Source organism: Rhinatrema bivittatum, chromosome 2, assembly GCF_901001135.1.
Source record: "Rhinatrema bivittatum chromosome 2, aRhiBiv1.1, whole genome shotgun sequence".
NCBI classification, from domain to species: Eukaryota; Metazoa; Chordata; class Amphibia; order Gymnophiona; family Rhinatrematidae; genus Rhinatrema; species Rhinatrema bivittatum.
Window position 1 is genome coordinate 795352220 of NC_042616.1, and position 20843 is coordinate 795373062.

Consider the following 20843-nt stretch of genomic DNA (forward strand, 5'->3'; position numbering starts at 1 on the left):
GGCGCATGCGCCATGAAAATGGGGGCCTAACCCCTGGGTCACTCCGAAGCACTACAGAAACCGGGGCATGATCCGAAAGCGAACGGACACCTATGGTCGCCTCCTCCACCCTGGCGAACCATTTATCAGAAACAAGCAAATAGTCCAAACGCGAATAAACTTGGTGAGGATTAGAGTAAAAGGTAAAGTCAAGTTCGCCAGGATGGAGAACCCGCCACACGTCCAATAGTTGCAGCTCGTCGCACAAAAAGCCAACTCCCAAGGAACGGCCCCGCGCCTCAGCAGGTCTGGGCGGCTTACGATCTATCTGATTATCAGCTACAACATTGAGGTCACCCCCAACTACCAGGACATGGTCCAGAAACTCACTCAGCAACCCCACCAGGGACGAAAAAAACTCCTGGGAATATACATTGGGCCCATAAACATTACAAAAAGCAATTTTTTGGTGTCCCAAAACCCCAGCTGCAATCACAAAGCGACCTTCCTTATCATGACAGGTTTTAGTGAGGTGAAACGGCAGTTGCCTGTGGATAAGGATGGCTACACCCCTCTTACGAGGCGTATAAGAAGAATAAATGCAGTGACCCACCCACTCGCGCTTAAGTTTACGATGTTCCTCATCGTTTAAATGCGTTTCCTGGAGGAAAACGACTTGGGAGTGCATACGATTAAACATGGTTAGTAACTTTTTCCGCTTTATCGGGGAGTGTATACCATCCACGTTCATGGAGGTAACTCTAACCTTCGCCATGTCGCTCTGCAACTCGCCTAAATGGCAGTAGAACCCAACCAGTGGGCTCCAACCACGTATTATACCACCCCCCCTCCATCTACCAACCCAGTTATCCAACCCCCCATTCGCACCCACCACACACACCCATACACACATACCCACACATATACTTAACCGCTCAAGGAGGCACAGAGCCCTCACCCCCCCCATCCACAAGAAATGGGTGAAGGAAAACCCCCCTCCGTCCCACTCCCCAACCCAGCGCCACCCCCCCCCCTGCCTAGAAACAATAACAGATACAAACAAGGGAACGCACCCTCAGAACCAGTAGAATGAAACAAGACCACGCCCACCCGCCACCCAAGGGGTGAGACGGCCAGGGCCCAAACCACCAACAAAGGGCTGTAGAGTGTCAAAAAGAAAAATCCGTACAGTAAAAGTTATTGAAAGTCCCACACCGAACAAAACATGGTGGCAAGCAGTCCGTACGAACTCCATCACCCCCCCCCCCCCCTTCCCAAAACAGGGGTGCACATAGGTAGGGGATCCAACTGTAAGCAAAGACTGAAGATGTAGCCAACCGGACACGCAACCTTCTCACTCCCCTGCATCTTGAGGCAACCCAGCAATGAAGCCATCCGCTTCCTCCTTAGTGTTAAAGAAGAGGACTTTGTTGTTGTGAAACACCCGGAGTTTGGCCGGATACAGCAAGCCAAACTTTATCCCCCGCTTGTAAAGCTCTGAGCAGGCCGGTGTCATCAGTTTCCTCTCTGCTGCTGTGGCGGCAGAAAAATCATTAAATAATAATATCTTATGACCATTATAATCCACCGAATCCTTTTGCTTGAAGGCACGCAGCAGTTTGGTTTTGTGATCCCAATTTAAAATCCGGACCATCACCGGCCTGGGTCTGGCCGCCCCCTCCCGCAGGGGTCCGACCCGGTGGGCCCGCTCACATTGCAGCTCATTAGGAGGGATGCCCAGGCCTACCTGCGCAGGGAGCCACTTCTCCACCCAGTCCAAAAGCGCACTATCCTTCACCGATTCCGGGAGCCCCACAATTTTAAGATTGTTTCTGCGCCCACGATCCTCAAGATCCTCTATTTTATCTAGCAACTCCTGATGTCGGGAGCTCAAATCGGCCACGTGGCGCTCAGCCTCTGCCATCCGATCACCGTGGTCGGACAAAACGTGTTCCGCCTCATCCAGACGCTTGGATTGGCCCTCCACTGCCGCTTTAAGTTCTTCCATGGCAGATTGAATCCGGATCAGCCTCACATCCAAAGCAGCAGTCACGCTCTGAGAAATTTGCAGCAGAGCGTCCTCCGACACCGTTTCCAAAACTTTCGCGCCGGAGGAGGGAGAAGGGGCCGTCGCCATCTTGGGGAAGCAAGGTCGTCGCACCACAGCCTTTCGTGCGCTTCTCTGCCGCATTCCCCGCGCCACCAATGCGCGATCCGGAGCCTCTGCAACCCTTCCCCAAATATCAGGCAAGCAACCGGCGGCGTTCCGCGCTGTTTTTTGGGGGATTTGACGCCGAGCTGGGGAGCGGGACCTCGGAGCACTAAATCCGTGCTGCCGGCGCCTCTACGTCATCGCCGGAAGCCCCAATATCATAGCAATATTAAGTCGGAGGTCCCAAAAATTAAACCCCCCCCCCCCCCAAAACTTCTTTAAAAAAAAAAAAAATCTGCCCGCTGCTCTGCAGGTTCAAAAGGGACGCTCAATTTTGCCGGCATCCGTTTTCCAAACTCGTGGCTGTCAGCGGGTTTGAAAACAGATGCCGGTAAAATTAAGCATTGGTTGATGGACCCGCTGACAGCCGCCACCTCCTTATTAGCGCCAGCCCATTTAAGTACAGAATCGCACACCCAGGAGAGGTGCCTGGGCGCCCCTCTGGAGAGCGGGTGCTCAACACGGAGCGCCGGCTCTCCCACAGGTTTTTTTTTTTAATCGGCCTGTAAGTGTATCCAAACCTTGTATACATATCTGATTCTCATGTAGGACTATGGATCCTGAGGCTTGTAAGATCAGACTACTTGACTGCTCTTATTGCAGCAATGTTACCTACTTGCTATTGTATCTGTCAAACTAATTATAGCACTGCATAGAATTCATTATATTTGTTAATGCTTTCTCACATAGGCTAATTTTTTTTGGTCCTGCAGTTTCCTTCCGCTTCTTTGAACTTCCATTCTCCACTTAAAAAAAAAAAAAAAAGCTGATTAGTGACACAAATGGATGTCCTCATCCAGGACTGATGTAGAATCGTAGAAAAGTCTAGAAAGCTTTGCTTGACATGTGGGACTACTGGTTCTACGTTTACAGGAAGGATTGAATTAGCCATGCTATATGGATGACGACGTCTGATGGCACTAAATGGACCCATCTGTCATAGCTCAGTAGAAGCTTTAGAGTGCGCAATGGTTCCCATACACGTGCTTCCTTCTGAGCCATCAGTCTTTTTGTTTGAACTATCTCAGACATGTGATCCTTTGCCTCGGTGCTGGCGAGTATGTCCTGCATACAAGAGAATTAATTATTCTAGAAAAAATCAAATTAGCCAACAAAATCCAGTTATCCCCAACATGTATGTGCATGATGATTCACAAGGCCCTTCACAACATCTCCCCACTCAACCTAACTTTCCAGCTTCAACTACACTCTTCTAACAAACCAACCAGAACGGCATACCAGAATAGAATGATCACACAACCTGCAAAATCTACCCTGAGAAAACGTGCTCTATCCACAGCGGGCCCGTCTCTCTGGAACTCACTCCCACCAGACCTCTGTCTTGAACCATGCCACATTACTTTCAAGGCGAAACTCAAAACTTGGCTATTCCATCAAGCTTTCCCAGAGAGCTAATAGCAATAAGAACAAACATCCAGCCTTGCCTTGCAGCAATAATGTAATGTTCATTTATTTATTTATTTATTTTTAGATTTTTATATACCGGTGTTCCTGTATTAAAATACAGATCACATCGGTTTACATTGAAACATAAAAATTACGCCAAGAGGCGGTACATATAACAAGGTTATAGAACTTGGAAAACATGGAAAACAGGTTCGAAAAATAACATTGAGAAAATTGTATAGTCTCTTTGAGAAACCAAATCATAAAATAAGGCGTAATTGTCTAAGATAAATGTGATCTGCAGAAGGGATTGCGATGGTGAGAAAATCTTGATAGCTGGAGGTAAAAAATAATCAAAGTTCTGGAAAAGCTTGGCTAAAGAGCCAGGTTTTAATTTTCTTTTTGAAGGAAGCGAAGCAGATCTCAAGGCGGATGTCTGGCGGGAGCATGTTCCATTGGACGGGTCCTGCTAAAGAGATGGTACGTTTCTGATGTAAGGATATTGTTGAAGGAACATAGAGTGTGCCTTTATAAGCTCCTCTGATAGGTCTAGATGAAGAGTGAAAACGAAGTTGGGTACTTAAGTGGAGTGGGGATATGTTGTAAATAGATTTATGAATTGCTGTGTATACTTTATAGAGAATCCTTTGCTTAATAGGCAGCCAGTGGAGGAGTTTTAGTATGGGGGTTATATGGTCTCTTTTATTTGTATTGGTAAGGATTCTAGCTGCAGAGTTTTGAATCATCTGGAGGGGTTTCATCTTGCTTCAGTTACATGTACCAAGTTATTCCCTAAGTTTATTTCAGTTGTTTTAAATTAGATTGTACTTTATTATAGTTTATTCGATATGTTCCATGTTCCATGTACGTTCCATGTAAACCGCCTTCCCGGCGATAGTTTTCTCTGTTAATTGTGAACCGGAGTGATATGTATTGTATACAGGAACTTCCGGTATATAAAAACCTAAAAATAAATAAATAAATAAATGTAATAAATAAATGTAAATTCAGAGACTTTGAAGCGGGTCATAAGAATTGCCATACTAGGTCAGACCAAGGGTCCATCAAGCCAGCATCCTGTTTCTAACAGTGGCCAATTCAGGCTCTAAGTACCTGGCAAGTACCCAAACACTAAGTAGATCCCATGCTACTAATGCCAATAATATCAGTGGCTGTTCTCTAAGACAACTTAATAGCAGTTAATGGTCTTTTCCTCAAGAACTTATCCAAACCTTTTTTAAACCCAGCTACACTAACTGCATTAACCTCCTCTTCTGGCAACAAATTCCAAAGCTTAATTGTATGTTGAGCGAAAAAGAATTTTCTCCGATTAGTGTTTTTTTTGTCAAAATCATTTTTATTAATAAGCAACGCAGGTACAACCAAAACTGTATCTAGGGGAAAGGGAAGGTACAATATAAACCAAAGATTGATGCTGCTTTGCAATACAGGATTATTCCCCTTAATTATTTGAACCAACTTGAACACCACCCTGCGTACACGCTGTTTGAGGTCCACGGACCATAGTGATCAAACCAAACTCAGGCAGTCCCACACAACCCATTCATACCACAGATATTCTCCCACACTGCTCACAACTCCCCCCCCCCCCCCCCCACCAACCCCTAGGAGAGACAGCCCTATTGCAATCTTCAACAGGTAATCATAGAAAGGTAAATATCGAACGTCATTTAAGGTCTATGCCTCGCCTTACTGCACATTGACTGCAGACCAAACGCTATTTTGTGTATCAGTCCAGTAGGCACAGGAGATAAGTCAGGTCCAGGAAGGGTGATATCCAGTGGCAAGTAGAGTGGATTGAATTTCCATCGGGAGTAGAGTATAACTAGTGGACCAGCAAGACTTGTAAATCGAATCCTGTTCTCTCATGCTGTTCAATGCAGCTAACCGTTCCATTTGCATTGAGGATGCAAGCCGACCATACCAGGCCCGCAGGTTGGGTGGCATGCCCGGCGTTATCCAGTCAGCCAAGATCGTGCGACACGCCAATAGCACTGCATTATGGCCAAACTTATCCAGAGATAACTTGTAAGAGGGGAGAACACCCCGTAAACCAGAAAGAAGTAATTTGCCTGTCCAGCCAATAGTGGAGCCTGTGCATTGAGCAACCACTTCAAGCACTTTCGTCCAAAATGGTCGCAGAACAGGGCAGGTAAACAGCCGGTGTGCCAAAGTGCCAGTCTCTTGGTGGCATTTAATACACTTAGGTGAGAGCAATTTCCCCATACGGCAGCGGTGAACATCGTCGCAGAATATGTGGTGTAAGATCTTAAATTGCAGTTCGTGGAGAGGATAGGTCTGGTAAACTTTTAGGCATAAGCTTAAAACAGGAAAGCAAGTAAGTAGTGGGGATATCTATCGCCCACGCCTCAGTCCAATACCGGGCTACAGATTCCATATGGGGTACAGAGTGATATGTTCTGCCGAACTCGCACCAGCCTTTGATGGTATTACGCTTTAAGGCCCCATCAAAAAAGCGTTGAGTAAAAGTGGACTCTCAGCGGTAGGATTCCTCAGTCCAGCGGAAGGATTGGAGATAATGGCATGTCTGCAAATACGCATAAACATGTTTAGACTGTAAACCATAGTCTCTGGCCAAAGATGCAAAGTCTCTTACTACCGGCGAGTCATTGGCATAGAAGTGGAAGATGAACGGCAGTCCTTTTTGTAGCCAGGCATCAAAAATGAAATAACTGGCACGACCTGGGGGAAAATCCGGGTTACCCAACAAGGCTCGATATGCCCTGGTACTAGCCTGCATAATATACAGGGGGGGACTAGGGAGAGACCATGCTAATAACAAGCCCATCCTCACAATATGCATATTCATCAAGGAGCCACTCCCCCTCATAGCGAAGTTGGAAGGCTACATTATATACCCGGACATGTGGCAGTCCCAGGCCCCCCTCCCCTCGCTGGTGCATCATCACTTGATAACATAATCTCGCTTTTTTCCCCGCCCAAAGGAATTTTTGAAATGAAGACTGCAACCATTGTATGTCTCTACCGGTGAGCCAACAGGGCAACGTGTAGCTTGGGCATGAGCACCATCTTAAGGAGAGCACTTCTGCCGAAGAGGGAGAGAGGTAAGGAGTGCCTCGCTTTAAGTTGGACATCCAACTCTGCCAGTGTACTTTTTATATTCAGGTCATAAAGATAAAGAGGGTCACTTGAGATCCAGACCCCCAGGTATTTTATTTTATTCTGAGCCCACATAATAGGGAACCCTCCCGGCCAATGTTGTACTCCAGGGTCTAGGGCTAGCGCCTCCAACTTAGAAAAGTTGATGGTTAAGCCCGCTATGGATTGAAATAAGTTAAAATAGCGGGTAATGACAGGGACGCTAGTCCGGGGTTGCCCCACAAACAGTAGGATGTCATCAGCGAACATCGCTAACTTCATCTGACGGCCGATATGGAAGCCTTGGAACCCATCCTCCAATCGCAGCTTAATAGCCAGAGGCTCCAGCGCCAGCATAAATAAAAGGGGGACAGAGGGCATCCCTGATGGACCCCACATAAAATAGAAAAGGACTCCGACAGGGCACCATTAATAAGTAACCTGGCACTGGGGTTAGCATACAATGCTTGCAGCCATGATAGAAAAGAGCCCATTATACCATATGCTTGGAAAGCCCAAAACAAGTAATCCCACGAGAGGGAATCAAAGGCCTTCTCTGCATCCAGCACCAGGGCCTCAGTCTTCGGGTGAAAGCTTAGAAGACCAATCAATCGCCTCACACTTTTAACTCCCTGTCGCCCTTTAATAAAGCCTGTTTGGTCTGCATGAATTACTGAAGGCAATAGGAGATTCAATCTGGCCACCAATACTGCTGCTAGTATATTTTAAATCCCCATTGATTAGGGATATGGGCCTGTATGAGCCCACTTTCTGTGAATCTTTCCCAGGTTTAGGGAGTAAGACTATAGTAGATTGGTTTTCCATGGGATTAACAGAGGCCCCCTGGACTAGACTATTGTAATATGGCCGTAGCACAGGTAGAATTGGGAATTTCAAAATCTTGTAAAATTCAGTTCCGAGCTTGTTCGGGCCAGCTACCTTTCCTGTTTTTAGGCCATGTATAATGGCATGAATTTCGGTATCCGTTATGGGCATATTTAACGAGGAGCTGCGCCTCAGTGAACTTAGGCCATGGAAAATTAGAAAAGAAAGCCTCTCTTGAAGGTAGGTGGCTAGTTTTCTCCCCATAAAGCCCACTGTAATATTCAAGGAAGCGGTCTGCAATGGCTGTGGGAGTTATCTGACAGGCCCCAGTTTTATCTTTGATACTAGTGATGAGGGATTTAGGGCCACGTGCTCTAACCAAACTGGCTAACAATTTACTGGGCCGGTTACCATAGTGGTACAGCTGATATTTGTAATATCTCATAGATTTGGAAGCTCGTTGGAATAGGAGCGCTTGCAGAGTTTCCCATATTCTTTCCACTTTGCGCTTACTAGTCTCCGACATTGTTTTGATATGCCGGAGCTGGGCTTGTTTTAGTTCTTCTGTTAACTTAAGGATTGTGGCGTTGCGCTTCTTATTTTGGGTAGCAACATAGGCTATAATGTGCCTTCTCATAACTGCCTTTCCTGCCTCCCATATAACCCGGGGTGCTATGTCAGGAGTAGAATTGAGAAGCATATATTCCTCCCAATGTTCTGTGAGAAAGCGGGAGAACTCTTTATCCAATAACAAACCCGGGGGCATGCGCCAAGAGAAGGGGGGTTTAGGGGTTCGCCCAAGTGAGTCAGTTACGGATACCGGTGCATGGTCAGATAGGGCAATCGTGCCTATGGAGGCGGCTGTTGCTCTGGAGAACAGGAGCTCCAAGATCAAAAAATAATCTAATCGGGAATAAGACCCATGAGGGTGGGAGAAAAAAGTGTAATTTTGTTCTCCAGGGTGTAAAGCTCTCCATGGGTCCAGCAGGTGCAGTTCCTGACACAAAAAGTTAGGGCCCTTGTGAATATCAGAAAGTTCCCCCAGAATTCCCAGGAGATGTGTAAAAAAACTCATGCTGATAAACATTAGGAGCATATAGTCACCCCTCTCTCTTTCGAGAGGAGTATGAGGAGGAAAAGCACTGTCCCACCCATTCTCTCTGTAACTTTGCATGTTCACCCGCCGACAAGTGAGTATCCTGAAGAAACACTACCTGTGACCCCCATATGCTTAAAGGCCATGAGTAATTTCTTCCGTTTGATAGGGGAATGTATGCCGTCTACATTGAGAGATGTAAATTTTACCGAAGCCATGTTAGGGATTACCTAAGAATCATCCGCAAAAAATATTTGAGTGGATGCGATTAGCAAAAATCCCTTGGCTCCCCAGCCTGAGCCTCCAGGATCGTATGAGGACAGCAGCAAGAGACGTATGTCATTGTCCATTAAAAACTGCCTCATATCCATCTCAAGAGGGGTGTCTCCCAAGGTTCCCAGTAACCCCATCCCCAACAAACACAGCCATGCATCCCAGGCACACCATTCACACCAGCCACACCCAGACGCATACACACACGATCCACACCACATCCACACGCCCCAAGAGGCTCAGAGCTACTCCCACCCCCCCTCCCCCGAACAGTAACAACCTTATAGAACAGTCGGTCAAGAACGGCAGAATCTTAAAGTGTTTGTGGAGCTGTGAGGTCCTCAACCCCAAGAGGCTGCGACGCCCCGGTCCCATTCCAAGTACTCTAGTATCAAACGCAGGTCAGGCCATAGCATTTCTTGATGACACAAACAAGAGAGAAATTCCCACAGTCAGCAAGCGCGGGAGAATATCCCGAATAACAGGAGTTCGAGCCGGCAGCAAACTTCCATCATTAAGATAGCGGGTAAGACAACTTATCAAAGACTGGTCATCATTCTCCACCGGCGATGGGCAAGGTGGCTATAAACTTTTCTGCGTCATCTCTAGAGGTGAAAAAGAGAACCTTATTATCATGGAAGACACGCAACTTGGCCGGATAGAGCTGTCCAAATTTTATGACTTGTTTGTGTAATGCCGGGGACATATTCTTCCGTTGCGCTGTCGTAGTCGCCGAAAAGTCGTTGAAGAGAAGAATTTCTTGTGGCCCTGGTAATCTATGGCAGCCTGTTGCTTGGAAGCCCTCATGACCTGGGTTTTGTGAGTCCAATTCAGGATTCTCGCCAGCACCGGTCTGGGCCTTGCGGCCCCTTCATGCAGCACTCCCAACTCCGTGAACCCTTTCACAGACCATCGGGGCCGTAGAGAGCTCTAGGCCCAACTGCCCCGGCAGCCAGGTCTCCACAAACTCAGGCAACTCACTGTCCTTAACTGACTCAGGAACCCCAATGATACGGATGTTATTCCTCAGACATTTGTCTTCTAAATCTTCAATTTTTGCTAGCAGGTCTAGTTAGGTAGCTTGCAGCACCTCCACATGGCGCTGTGACTCGCCCAGCGGTCTCCATGTTCCGACAGGACGTGCTCCGCCTCGTCCAGTCTTTTAGTTTGACCTTCCAAGGCCAATTTGATGTCTTCCATAGAGGCCTGTATCTTAGTAAGGCGAAGATCTAATGCTGCTGTGACGCTTTGAGAGATTTGAAGCAGAGCATCCACAGACAGCAAGTCCAAAACCTTGGCGACTGCAGGGGCTTCCACCATCTTGGCAGCAGGGGGACGAGAGTGGCAGATGACACTCTTCCGTGCACTCCTCTGTCGCATCGCCCCCTCCTCCAGACAGTAAGAGGGCCCCCAGGACAAGGGGGCAAACGTGGGATGTCAGGCTCGCACCGATGAGAGATCTGGGATGAGAAGTCCAAGCAGGCTAGCTGATTTTAAGAATAAAAGCCTGGAGCGGAGTCAGCTGCTGCCTTCAGTGGTAGAAACCCTCTTAAGCCGGGCCTCAGTGGGGCTAGGCAGGAGACTACCATGGAACACTTAGAAGGTGCAGTCCATCTCCTCTCCACACCAGCAGAAGGGAGGAGGACAGAAGTTACAGGGGCTCCCAAATTTTAGCAGTGCTGCCACTCATAGGGATCCGACCTTCTATCCCCAAGCGAACTCAGTTACAGTACCTTGTGAGGGCAGTTACCATCATGGCCAGGCAGTTGCGCCCTCAAATATTTTCCGTCCACTGCCCTGTCAAGATCCCAAGGCTAGCAGGGAGGTATTCGGGGTGTCTCCGGAGAGGAAACGCCACGGGATCGCTCACTTGCATCTGTGGGAAGAGAGGGCCTTGCAGCATGCCGGCCGCCATTTTGGATGCGCCGTGGTAGCCTCAACCCCCAGCCGAATCTGCCACCATCTACCTCAGTTTGGTTCCGAATCGGCAGTCTCTGGGTCCCATCGATCTCCAAAGTCCGTCCCCCCCCCCCCCCCCGAGTTGAGGGCCGCTCAAATCGCCACTCTATTGTGGGGTTATCGGGGGGAGGCCGGCGGGGGACTGCGGAGCTCAGATTTCTTCTGTCTTCCTGGTGACATCATCACCGGAAGAGCTCTCCGATTAGTTTTAAATGTGCTATTTGCTGACTTCATGGAGTGCCCCCTAGTCCTTCTACTGTCCGAAAGTGTAAATAACAGATTCATAAAGACCTCTATCATATCCCCCCCTCAGCCGTCTCTTCTTCAAGCTGAACAGCCCTAACCTCTTTAGCCTTTCCTCATAGGGAGATGTTCCATATCCTTTGACATTTTGGTTGCCCTTCTCTGTACCTTCTCCATCGCAACTATACCTTTTTTTGAGATGTGGTGACCAGAATTGTACACAGTACTCAAGGTGCGGTCTTGCCATGGAGCAATACAGAGGCATTATGACTTTTTCCATTTTATTCACCATTCCCTTCCTAACATTGTTTGTTTGCTTTTTCAACTGCTGCAGCATACTGAGCTGATGATTTCAATGTATTATCCACAGACTCCTAGATCTTTTTCTTGGGTGTTAGCTCCTAATATGGAACCTAACATCGTGTAACTACAGCATGGATTATTTTTCTCTATGCATCACCTTGCACTTGTCCACATTAAAATTTATCTGCCATTTGGATGCCCAATCCTCCAATCTTGCAAGGTCCTCCTGCAATTTATCACAATCCACTTGTGATTTAACTTCTCTGAATAATTTTGTATCATCTGAAAATCTGAATACCTCACTTGTATTTATTTCCAGATCATTTTATAAATATATTGAAAAGCACCAGTCCATGAATAGATCCTTGAGGCACTCCACTGTTCACTCTTTTCCACTGAGAAAATTGACCATTTAATCCTACTCTCTGTTTTGTCTTTCAACCAGTTTGTAATCCACGAAAGGACTTCGCGTCCTATCCCATGACTTTAGTTTCCTTAGAAGCCTCTCATGAGGCAGTTTGTCAAATGCCTTCTGAAAATCCAGATAAACTACATTTACTAGCTCACCTTTATCCACGTGACAAGGAATAGAGCTTTTTCAGTTGCTGGTCCCATTTTATGGAATGCTTTGCCAGATCCTTTAAGGTTAATATGCAGTCGAAAAGAGTTTAAGAAGGCATTGAAAACCTACCTTTTCCAGGAAGCATTTAAGGAATTCGAACCCCATAGCCAAATAGGCAGGTCGATACAGTAACATTGAGTTAAAGATTCCCCGTCTGTAACGTGCTGGGAGCGCACAATACAGACGAGTAAGGCCATCCAGCGATACAGTCTCCAGTTTCACGCGTCCTTAGCGCTTCCTAAACCCTTTCCTAAACCCTTTCCGCACCCAGCATGTAAATGAACGAAAAAGCTGTATAATGAAGGAATTAGCTATTCCCCTGCGATACTGTAACGGGCGCTGATATTATCTCCTCCGTAACCCGCTGTTCTGCAGCGGCCTTAACCTGCTAGTTTACCGCCTCCCCCTAGTAGGAGTTAGTGTAGTGTAAAAACATTGCTTACCCGCCCTGGTCCCGTCCGGTCTCCTGCAGCCCTGTCCGGTCCCCTCCTCCCGAAGCAAAAAAAAAACAAACGAAAAAGTAGCAAGGCTCGGGCCTGCTACGGTAAGTGTAAAAAGTGTAAAAAAACAAAAAACCTGTGTTTATATAAAAAAATAAAACAATTTTAAATACCTGTCGGAGGGCCGTGGGTCCAGGTGGGCGGCGGGCAGCCATCAGCGGCATCCGGTAGTCCCTTCTCCCTTCCTCCCGATTTCGCACGGGCATTCATCCAGGCAGAGGGAGCCGACGGCGAACGACCTCCGGCTCCCCCTGCCTGGATGAGCACCAAAATCGCACGGGCGGGTCTGCAGCGGGGGGGGGGGGGGCGGCAGCAGGATCCGGGAGCGGCGGGTAGGCAGCAGCCAGGTCCGGGGGGCAGCGGCAGCAGGATCCAGGGGCGGCAGTGGCAGCGAGATCCGGGGGGCGAGTAGCGGCAGCGTGTTCGATCGGGCAGGTAGGTGGGAAAAAAAGATGGCCGCCTGCACGGGGGAAAGCTGCAATTGGCCGCTGAAGACGTGACGTCACACCCCGTGACGCCAAACGTCGTGACGTCACGTCTTCAGCGGCCAATTGCACGCTTTTCCCATGCAGGCGGCCATCTTTTTTTTGCCACCTACCTGCCTGCCCGATCGAACACGCTGCCGCTACTCGCTCCCCGGATCTCGCTGCCGCCCCTGGATCCTGCTGCCGCTGCCCCCCCGGACCCCGCTGCTGCCTACCCGCCGCTCCCGGATCCTGCTGCCGCCCCCCCCCCCGCTGCCGACCCGCCCGTGCGATTTTGGGAGAAGGGACTACCGGATGCCACTGATGGCTGCCCGCCGCCCACCGGCCGCCTGGACCCACGGCCCTCCGACAGGTATTTAAATTTTTTTTATTTTTTTATATAACACACAGGTTTTTTGTTTTTTTACACTTTTTACACTTTTTTACACTTCCTGGTGCCTGTCATTTCAAATGTCATTTGAAATGACAGGTACCAGCGCACCCAGGTTACTGTATAGGCGCTGTTACAGCGCCTATACAGTAAAATGGGTTGCGCGGGCATAACCCTTCCCTAACGCTTCACAGCCGCGGCATGCATTTGCATGCGATTAGAAGAGAGAATCAGGCGTTAGGTCAGGAGAACTGTGCGTGCGGGGAGGAAGGGTGCGCCTGACACTGCCGCACTGTTTTTACCGCGGCCTTACTGTATCGAGCCGTAAGTAAGGTCAGGTACGCTCAAATTATCCTTTTTTCAGGTCTTGAATACTACTAATGTAAAATGATTTTGTCTACTTAATTTATTTCTGATCTTTTAGTTTTTAATTGTAAGTGGCCAATTCTTTCTATGATATCACTTTAATTTTATTGATTACATAATATATTGTATTTTTTATTCTTACTTTGTTTTAATTTTCTAATTTTTATTTTATTTTTATTCAACCAATTTAATTTCTAATATAGTTTTGATTTAAAGTTTATTTTATTATTACTATTGTAAACCGCTTTGGTCTGTGTGTTTCACTGGTAAACGGTATATAAATAAGGCTAAATAAAATAAACATTTATTAACCCCTTCAAAAAAAAAAAAAAGAAGCAGATTTGTGAGGCAAGACTTGCCTTGGGTAAATCCATGCTGTGTTCCATTAAACCATGTCTTTCTATATGCTCTTTGATTTTGATCTTTAGAATAGTTTCCAATATTTTCCTGACACTGAAGTCAGGCTCACTGGTCTATAGTTTCCGGGATTGCCCCAGGAACCCTTTTTACATATTCAGGTACAATGGATGATTTAATGATAGGTTACAAATTTTAATTACTAGATCTGAAACTTAATTTTTTAGTTCCTTCAGAACCCTGGGGTGCATACCGTCCGGTCCAGGTGATTTGCTACTCTTTTTAACTTGTCAATCTGGCCTACTATATATTCTAGGTTGACAGTCATTTGGTTCAGTTCATCTGAAGCATCACCCTTGAAAACCATCTCTGGAACTGGTATTTTCCCAACATTCTCATTAGTAAACACAGAAGCAAAAAATTAATTTAGTCTTTCTGCAATGGCCTTATCTTCTGTAAGGGCCCCTCTGTCATCTAATGCTCGAACAGACTCCCTCACGGGTTTCTTGCTTCGGATATATTTTAAAAAGTTTTTGAGTTTTTGCCTCTATGGCCAACTTCATTTCAAATTCTCTTAGCCTGCCTTAATCAGTGTTTTACGCTTTAACTTGATAACTCTTATGCTTTTCCTATTTTCTTCAGATGGATCCTTCTTCCAATTTTTGAAGCTTTTTTTTTTTTGGCTAAAATAGCCTTTCACCTCAACTTTTAACCATGCTGATAATTGTTTTGCCTTTCTTCCACCTTGCTTGATGCATAGAATACATCTGGACTGTGCTCTAAGATTTGTAACAAAAGCAGTTCATGATCGCCTCAACGCCAATGTATTGGAACATGATCAATAGCACAGAAAGAAAGATCATCAAAACAATTCCTCCTTCCCAGAGACACTTTAGACTTTTTTACCGACAGTAAAAAGTTGGGCTGCCAATAACAAGGTTTCTCTGAAGTTGGCAGCCTTGTTTGAAGTGCCTTCTCTAACTTTAAATTTTCATGGTTAACCATAGGGTTTGTATAGGAAATACAGAGCCCAGCAATGAATGCACAATCCTGGAAGTAGAGGGGGGAGGGCAGGGCAGGAAATAGAGTAGAGGACAATGGATGGGAAGGAAGGGAGACAGAATTCATGAGAGAGGTGGGAACTGTGGAGAATGGATGAGAGAAATCTGTCCTTTTCCCTCATTCCAAAGTATCTGATTTATTACCTGCCTTTTTGAATAGTAGGTTGTACCCTGCCAAGGGTAAATTTTATTAGTATGGAAACAGAAACCTGTGGTTGTAGCAGCTTGACAATTTAAGTCTGAAGCAGACTTCAGTAAGGACTTAAACTTGATTAAACTAACAGGACTAAGCTAGGTAAAAATACAAAATGTCCCAGTAAATCAATAGATTGTAGTAGTAATTACAAGGCATTCCTATAAGATATCAAACAGTCTTATAGTGTCATTTTAGTTCTAATGCATGTAGGAAGTGCGTTTTATCTACCTTCAGGGTCAAGGAAGTTGTGGGTTTGTCTCTAAAGGTCTAGTACAGGGGTCTCCGAAGTTTTTAAATGTAGGGCCACATGTGACAGATGGTGCATTTGTGGTTTAGGCGTAGAGGATCTCTAGTTGTGAAGAAGTGGAGGGAGTCTGATGTCAGTTGGCATCTGTAGCACTGCAAAAGGAATAGGACTAAGCAGTAAGTGGACCTTATAATACTTGTCTGCCGTTAGATCCTGTGTTCCTATTTTTCTATTTACCTTTTATGTGTATATTTTTCTAACTATTGCATAGATTTTACATTGTGTTGAATTTCACTTTTCATCTATTTGCCAAGAGAACATATTTGTTTAAGATGTGACATTTTGGCAGGCAACTTCATGTTTTAATTTTTAGTGCTTCTATATCTAGTATTCATGTATTTGCATTTTTTTTGTTTTTTTTCCACTTAGCCTTAAAATATTTATTATTCCTTAGTCCTCTGACCATTTGCTAAAATACAATATGATTAAAATCAATAAAATGTCTTTTGCTTTTCCAGATTGTTCAGAGAGGAGGAGGCATGAAAGTCCATTCTTTTGATCCAGAAGTTCTCTCTGTGTTTGTGCCTCCATTTGTTGTGAAGGATGAAACACAGACATCTCAAACAAATTATAATAGCTTTAACAGGACAGCAAAAAGGCGTTCTTTTCGAAAAAAGAAAGAAAAACCAAAAGCTGAAAATGTAGACAGTACAAATGGGGAGCAGAAAGAACTGGTTACTGAAGATGTTAGTATCCCAAAGGATGTGGATCTTCTTGGCTTACCACAGCTTTGTTTTCCAGGTATTATGTCTAACACTTTCAAGATGCATTGTGTGACTTTTATACTGTGTGAAGGTTTCATGCTTTCCTGATTGATCTAATCTTCAGATTTTTATTTTTCTTTCTTCAGCTTATGACAATGTTTAATATGAAAAGGCCATTAAAAAAAATTGTTTACAATTCAGCAGCATACAAATTTAGCCCACTCTGGGATTAAACACTTCAATACCTTTATAAGACCAGTGGTTCCCAAACTTTCTCATGTCTCAGCACATCTGGCACCGGTTTCATTTCTGGCACATAATCACTTTCCCTACTCGCCTGTGCCCCCCCCCCCCCCAGTCTCTCTGGCATAATCACCTTTTGTACCCTCCATCCACTTGCAAAATCATTTTCCAAGCCCAGCTGCAGGCATCTGATTCATGCCACGGCTTCCTTTTCCCTTGAGTTTGGGTGGTTATGGAGTCATTTATTTCCTTTTTTTCCCTCTGCCTAGGACTCTACTTCCCCCAGAGAGCCTTTATAATACCACATGCTTTTAAAGAACGGTGTACTCTGCTCATTGATACATACATAGTTACATAGAAATGAAGGCAGAAAAAGACCAAACGTCCTATCTAGTCTGCCCAGCAAGCTCCCACACTTATATCCCATACTTAACTGTTTCACCGATCACCAAGTTCAGGGCCCTTGTTGGTAATTGTTTGATTCAAATTTCCTGCTACCCCCTGCCGTTGATGCAGAGAGTAATGCTTCTTTTAATTGCTAGATCCCCTTTTCTCTCAATTTCAGGAAAAAGGTTTTCTTATAGTCATTTAAGACTCTCTCTATAACAGATTCTCCAATGCTTCAGCTTGTGGGCAAAGGAGTAATTAAAAATGTTTCCTGATTGTTGGTTCCTAGAAAGCTCCAGCAACTTCTAGTATTTCTCTGAGGACAAGTAGGATGGTAGATCTCCCACATGGTAACATCAGATGGAGCCTGGCATGGAACTTTGAGGAAAACATTGAGAAGCTTTGAGCATGCCTTTCTGGGCATGTGCAGCTCTGACCACTTAGTCTGATCCCATGCAGACTCATCTCTTCCACAGACCCTGTGGGGTATGTTTCATCTCTCTCATAGCTGCTGCAGAGAGTTTTTGGAGCTACAGGTACTGTTTCTTGCAGGGCCCCACAGGTTGTTTTTAAGCCTCTAATACAGAGCTTTCCAAAGTGTGTGTCGCGACACTTTGGTGTGTCGCCTGAGGTGTGCCGGTGTGTCGCGCAAGCCCGGTGCACGTGACACACCGGCAAGTGGGAGCCAATGCGGCCGCCGGTGGAGCTCATCCCACTGGCGGCTGAGCAGCGAAGAATCGTTGTGCTGCACACAGCCGGAAGATCGGTAAGGCCGTGGTGAGTTCACGTCACCACGGCCTGAAGAAAAAGGGCACGTCTGAACGTGCAGGTGCTCCGCCTCCTTCCTGCCCACGCGGCCCCGGAAGAAAAATGTTGCCGGAGCCGCATGGGCAGGAAGGAGATGAAGCAGCCGCGTGCAGAAGAGGAGCTGCGTTGTTGCAGCGGGCGAGAAGAGTCCCGGTAGCAGGGCCCCCACCGCGGATCGGATCAGCCCGAGAAGATCAGGGCCGCTGCAGAGCCGATCCTGCAGCGACCCGTGAAGAGGAGGCCCAGAGGTAAGAGAGAGGCTGAGGGCCCGTAGAGTGCGTGTATTAGCTGAGTTGAGAGATTGTGTGCGTGTATGAGATGAGTTGAGAGATTGGGTGCCTGTGTGAGTTGAGAGATTGGGTGTGGGAGTGAGGATCTCAATGTTTGCAGAGACAGCATGTGAGAGCCTGTGTGTGTGTGTGAGAGAGAGACAGCATGTGACAGTGAGAGCCTGTGCATGAGCAAGACAGCATGTGGGAGTGAGAGCCTGTGCATGAGCAAGACAGCATGTGGGAGTGAGAGAGAGCCTGGGTGTGTGAGAGTCAGACAGCATGTGCAAGAGAGAGACTGTGTATGAATGATTGTATGAGAGAGAGAGAGCATGTGAGAGTGAGAGCCTGTGTGTGTGTGTGAGAGAGAGAAAGCATGTGAGAATGAGAACCTGACTGTATGTTTGAGGGAAGAAGATAGATGGAGAGAAAAGAAATAGAAAAAAAGACAATATGAAATGAATTGGCAAAAAAATAAGAAAGGGGAGGTGGAACAAAAAAGCCTGGGACCAACCAATTAGAAAACTAAGATCAGACAGGAAAGGTAAAAAAAAAAAAAAAAAGAAATTACTTTTTACTGATTGGCACATGTAATCTTTGTTAATGTCAAGAGTAGCACTTTCTCTATGCGGATCTCACAATGTACGAGATCAACATGGAGGAACTGGAAACCCACAGGGCCTGCACAGAGGAGGCAGCAGAATGGGCTTCAGTGCCAATAGCAGCAATCAGCGCCTCCCCAATAGCCATGCGGCATCAGTGGCAGCAGAGGAATGAGAGAGGCTCCGAGGTTGCTGGCAAAAGAAAGAGAGGGGGTCTGCCTTTAGTGTGTGCATGTGTATGAATGGGTGCCTGCCTGGGGGTGTATGTGTGTGAATGGATGGGTGCCTGCCTTGGGGGATGGTGAGGGAGTGGTGTGAAAATGAATGGGAGCCTGCCTGGGGGTCAGTTTTAGTGTGTGAGAATGACTGGGAGCTTGCCTGGGTTTGTGTGTTTGTGTGTATGTGAGGGAGCCAGAGAGAGTGTGTATGAGAAAATCCAGGGAAGTAAGAGTTTGTGTGTGGGGTGTGTGTGGAGGGGGAGAGAGTGTCTTAGAGCCTGAGAGTGTGTCAGTGTCTGTGAGAGCGAGAGGTTATGGTGGGTATAAGAGCATGAATGTGTATGTATGTGACAGTGTATGTGTGAGAGAGAATGGACATGTGAGTCTGTGTGAGAGAGGATAACCTCTGGGAAATTGTAAAAAATGTATATGATTTTAATTAATAGAAATTCTATTTATCAGTAGTTTTAAAATATTCTTTTATTAGTATGGTTTTACTATTATAACTGATGCTTTATGTTTCTTGATTTTGTTTGTTTTATGAGGAATGGTGGTTCTGTTTTTCCATTGTTAATACACAGTCTGGCTTCTTGGAGTTTCCATTTCAGTTTTTGTCTAATTTGTGCTCCTTTATTTTGTACTCTGTATTTGGTGAGGGTCTGTCTCTGCTCTGTGTGTGTGACCATGATGAGAGATTCTGCTAGCATAGGGATCTATAGCAATCGGGTTTGTTTTGTTTCCTCAATAGGTGGTGTATTGGTATTCTAGGACCCAGTGTAATATTTACCCATGCTTTTTCACAGGTAGGGTTATTGTTGTTTGAGTCCTTGGTGTTATTACTGTTATGTTACAATGGGATTGCAGTATAGATTTTGAGTGTCTTTTTTGCAAGGTTTTATTTTATTTATTTATTTATTTTATTTTATATACCGGCAACCGTTTGCACATCGTGCCGGTTTACAGATAACTTACAAACAAGGATATATAGGCAAAGCCTTTACAAAGAACAGTTTGTAACAATAAACTCAGTAACATAGCAATAAACAAGATAAATAGGTGGGGAGGAGAGGTATATAGGTAGACAAGACAAAGAGAGAGGGAGGGGGGAGGGGGAAAAGGATACATGAGGAAAGGTATGTACAGGGGTTTGAGGAAAATGTGATAAACACATAGATTATTTACAGGCTAGTATAAGCGCAGAGGAACAATGATTGGGGGGGAGGGGTGGGTACTAACTGAAATTTTAGTTTTGAAGTTCATTGGGGGGGGTGGGTGCAGGGAGTATGTCCTGAAGAGGGGGTGTTGGTGGGGGTAGGCGGTTGGGTGAGGATGTTTGTAAGGGATGATGAAGATTGTGATTGGGGGTATGCTTGGAGGAAGAGCCAGGTTTTGAGTTTCTTTTTGAAGGTGGGTGTGGAGGTTTCGGTACGAAGGTCAAGGGGCATGGAGTTCCAGAGGGAAGGGCCTGCTAGGGAGAGGGCCCGTTTGGTGGTGGACATAAGTCTTGTGGATTTTATAGAGGGGTGAATAAGGGTTCCACGGAGCGAAGATCGGGTGGGTCTGGTAGAGGTACGTGGGAGGAAGGGGGGGTTTAGCCAGTTGTAATGTTCATTAGTAATACTTTTGTGGATGAGGGTAAGGGTCTTGTAGGTAATGCGTGAATGAATGGGTAGCCAGTGGAGATTAATGAGGGTGGGATATGGGGATTAATGAGGGTGGGATTTTAGTTCACAATGTGCCTGGCAGTGGAAGGTGTTTGTGCTGCTGTTACTGTGAGGTGACACCAGCATTTGAAAATATCTTTTAGTATGATGAGCTGTAAGGGAAACATCCAAGCTCCATTGTTTGGGGGAATTTCAGTGGATGCACAGAGTTACAGAACTGGAGGTGCAGGATTTATATTGACATTCT

General features: G+C 46.0%; 1 protein-coding gene across 4 annotated transcripts in view; it reads left to right on the plus strand.

The window, feature by feature from the left end:
- Positions 1-20843, plus strand: part of DENND3 (DENN domain containing 3) — a 235872-nt gene that overhangs the window by 15247 nt on the left and 199782 nt on the right. For all 4 annotated transcript variants that reach the window (XR_003854950.1, XM_029592116.1, XM_029592114.1 and 1 more), the window contains exon 2: positions 16161-16443. Coding sequence is in view for 3 of the 4 variants with exons in the window: in XM_029592116.1 (XP_029447976.1) it covers positions 16161-16443 (283 nt within the window). In the remaining variant the exon portion in view is untranslated. The remainder of the gene's footprint in view (positions 1-16160; positions 16444-20843) is intronic.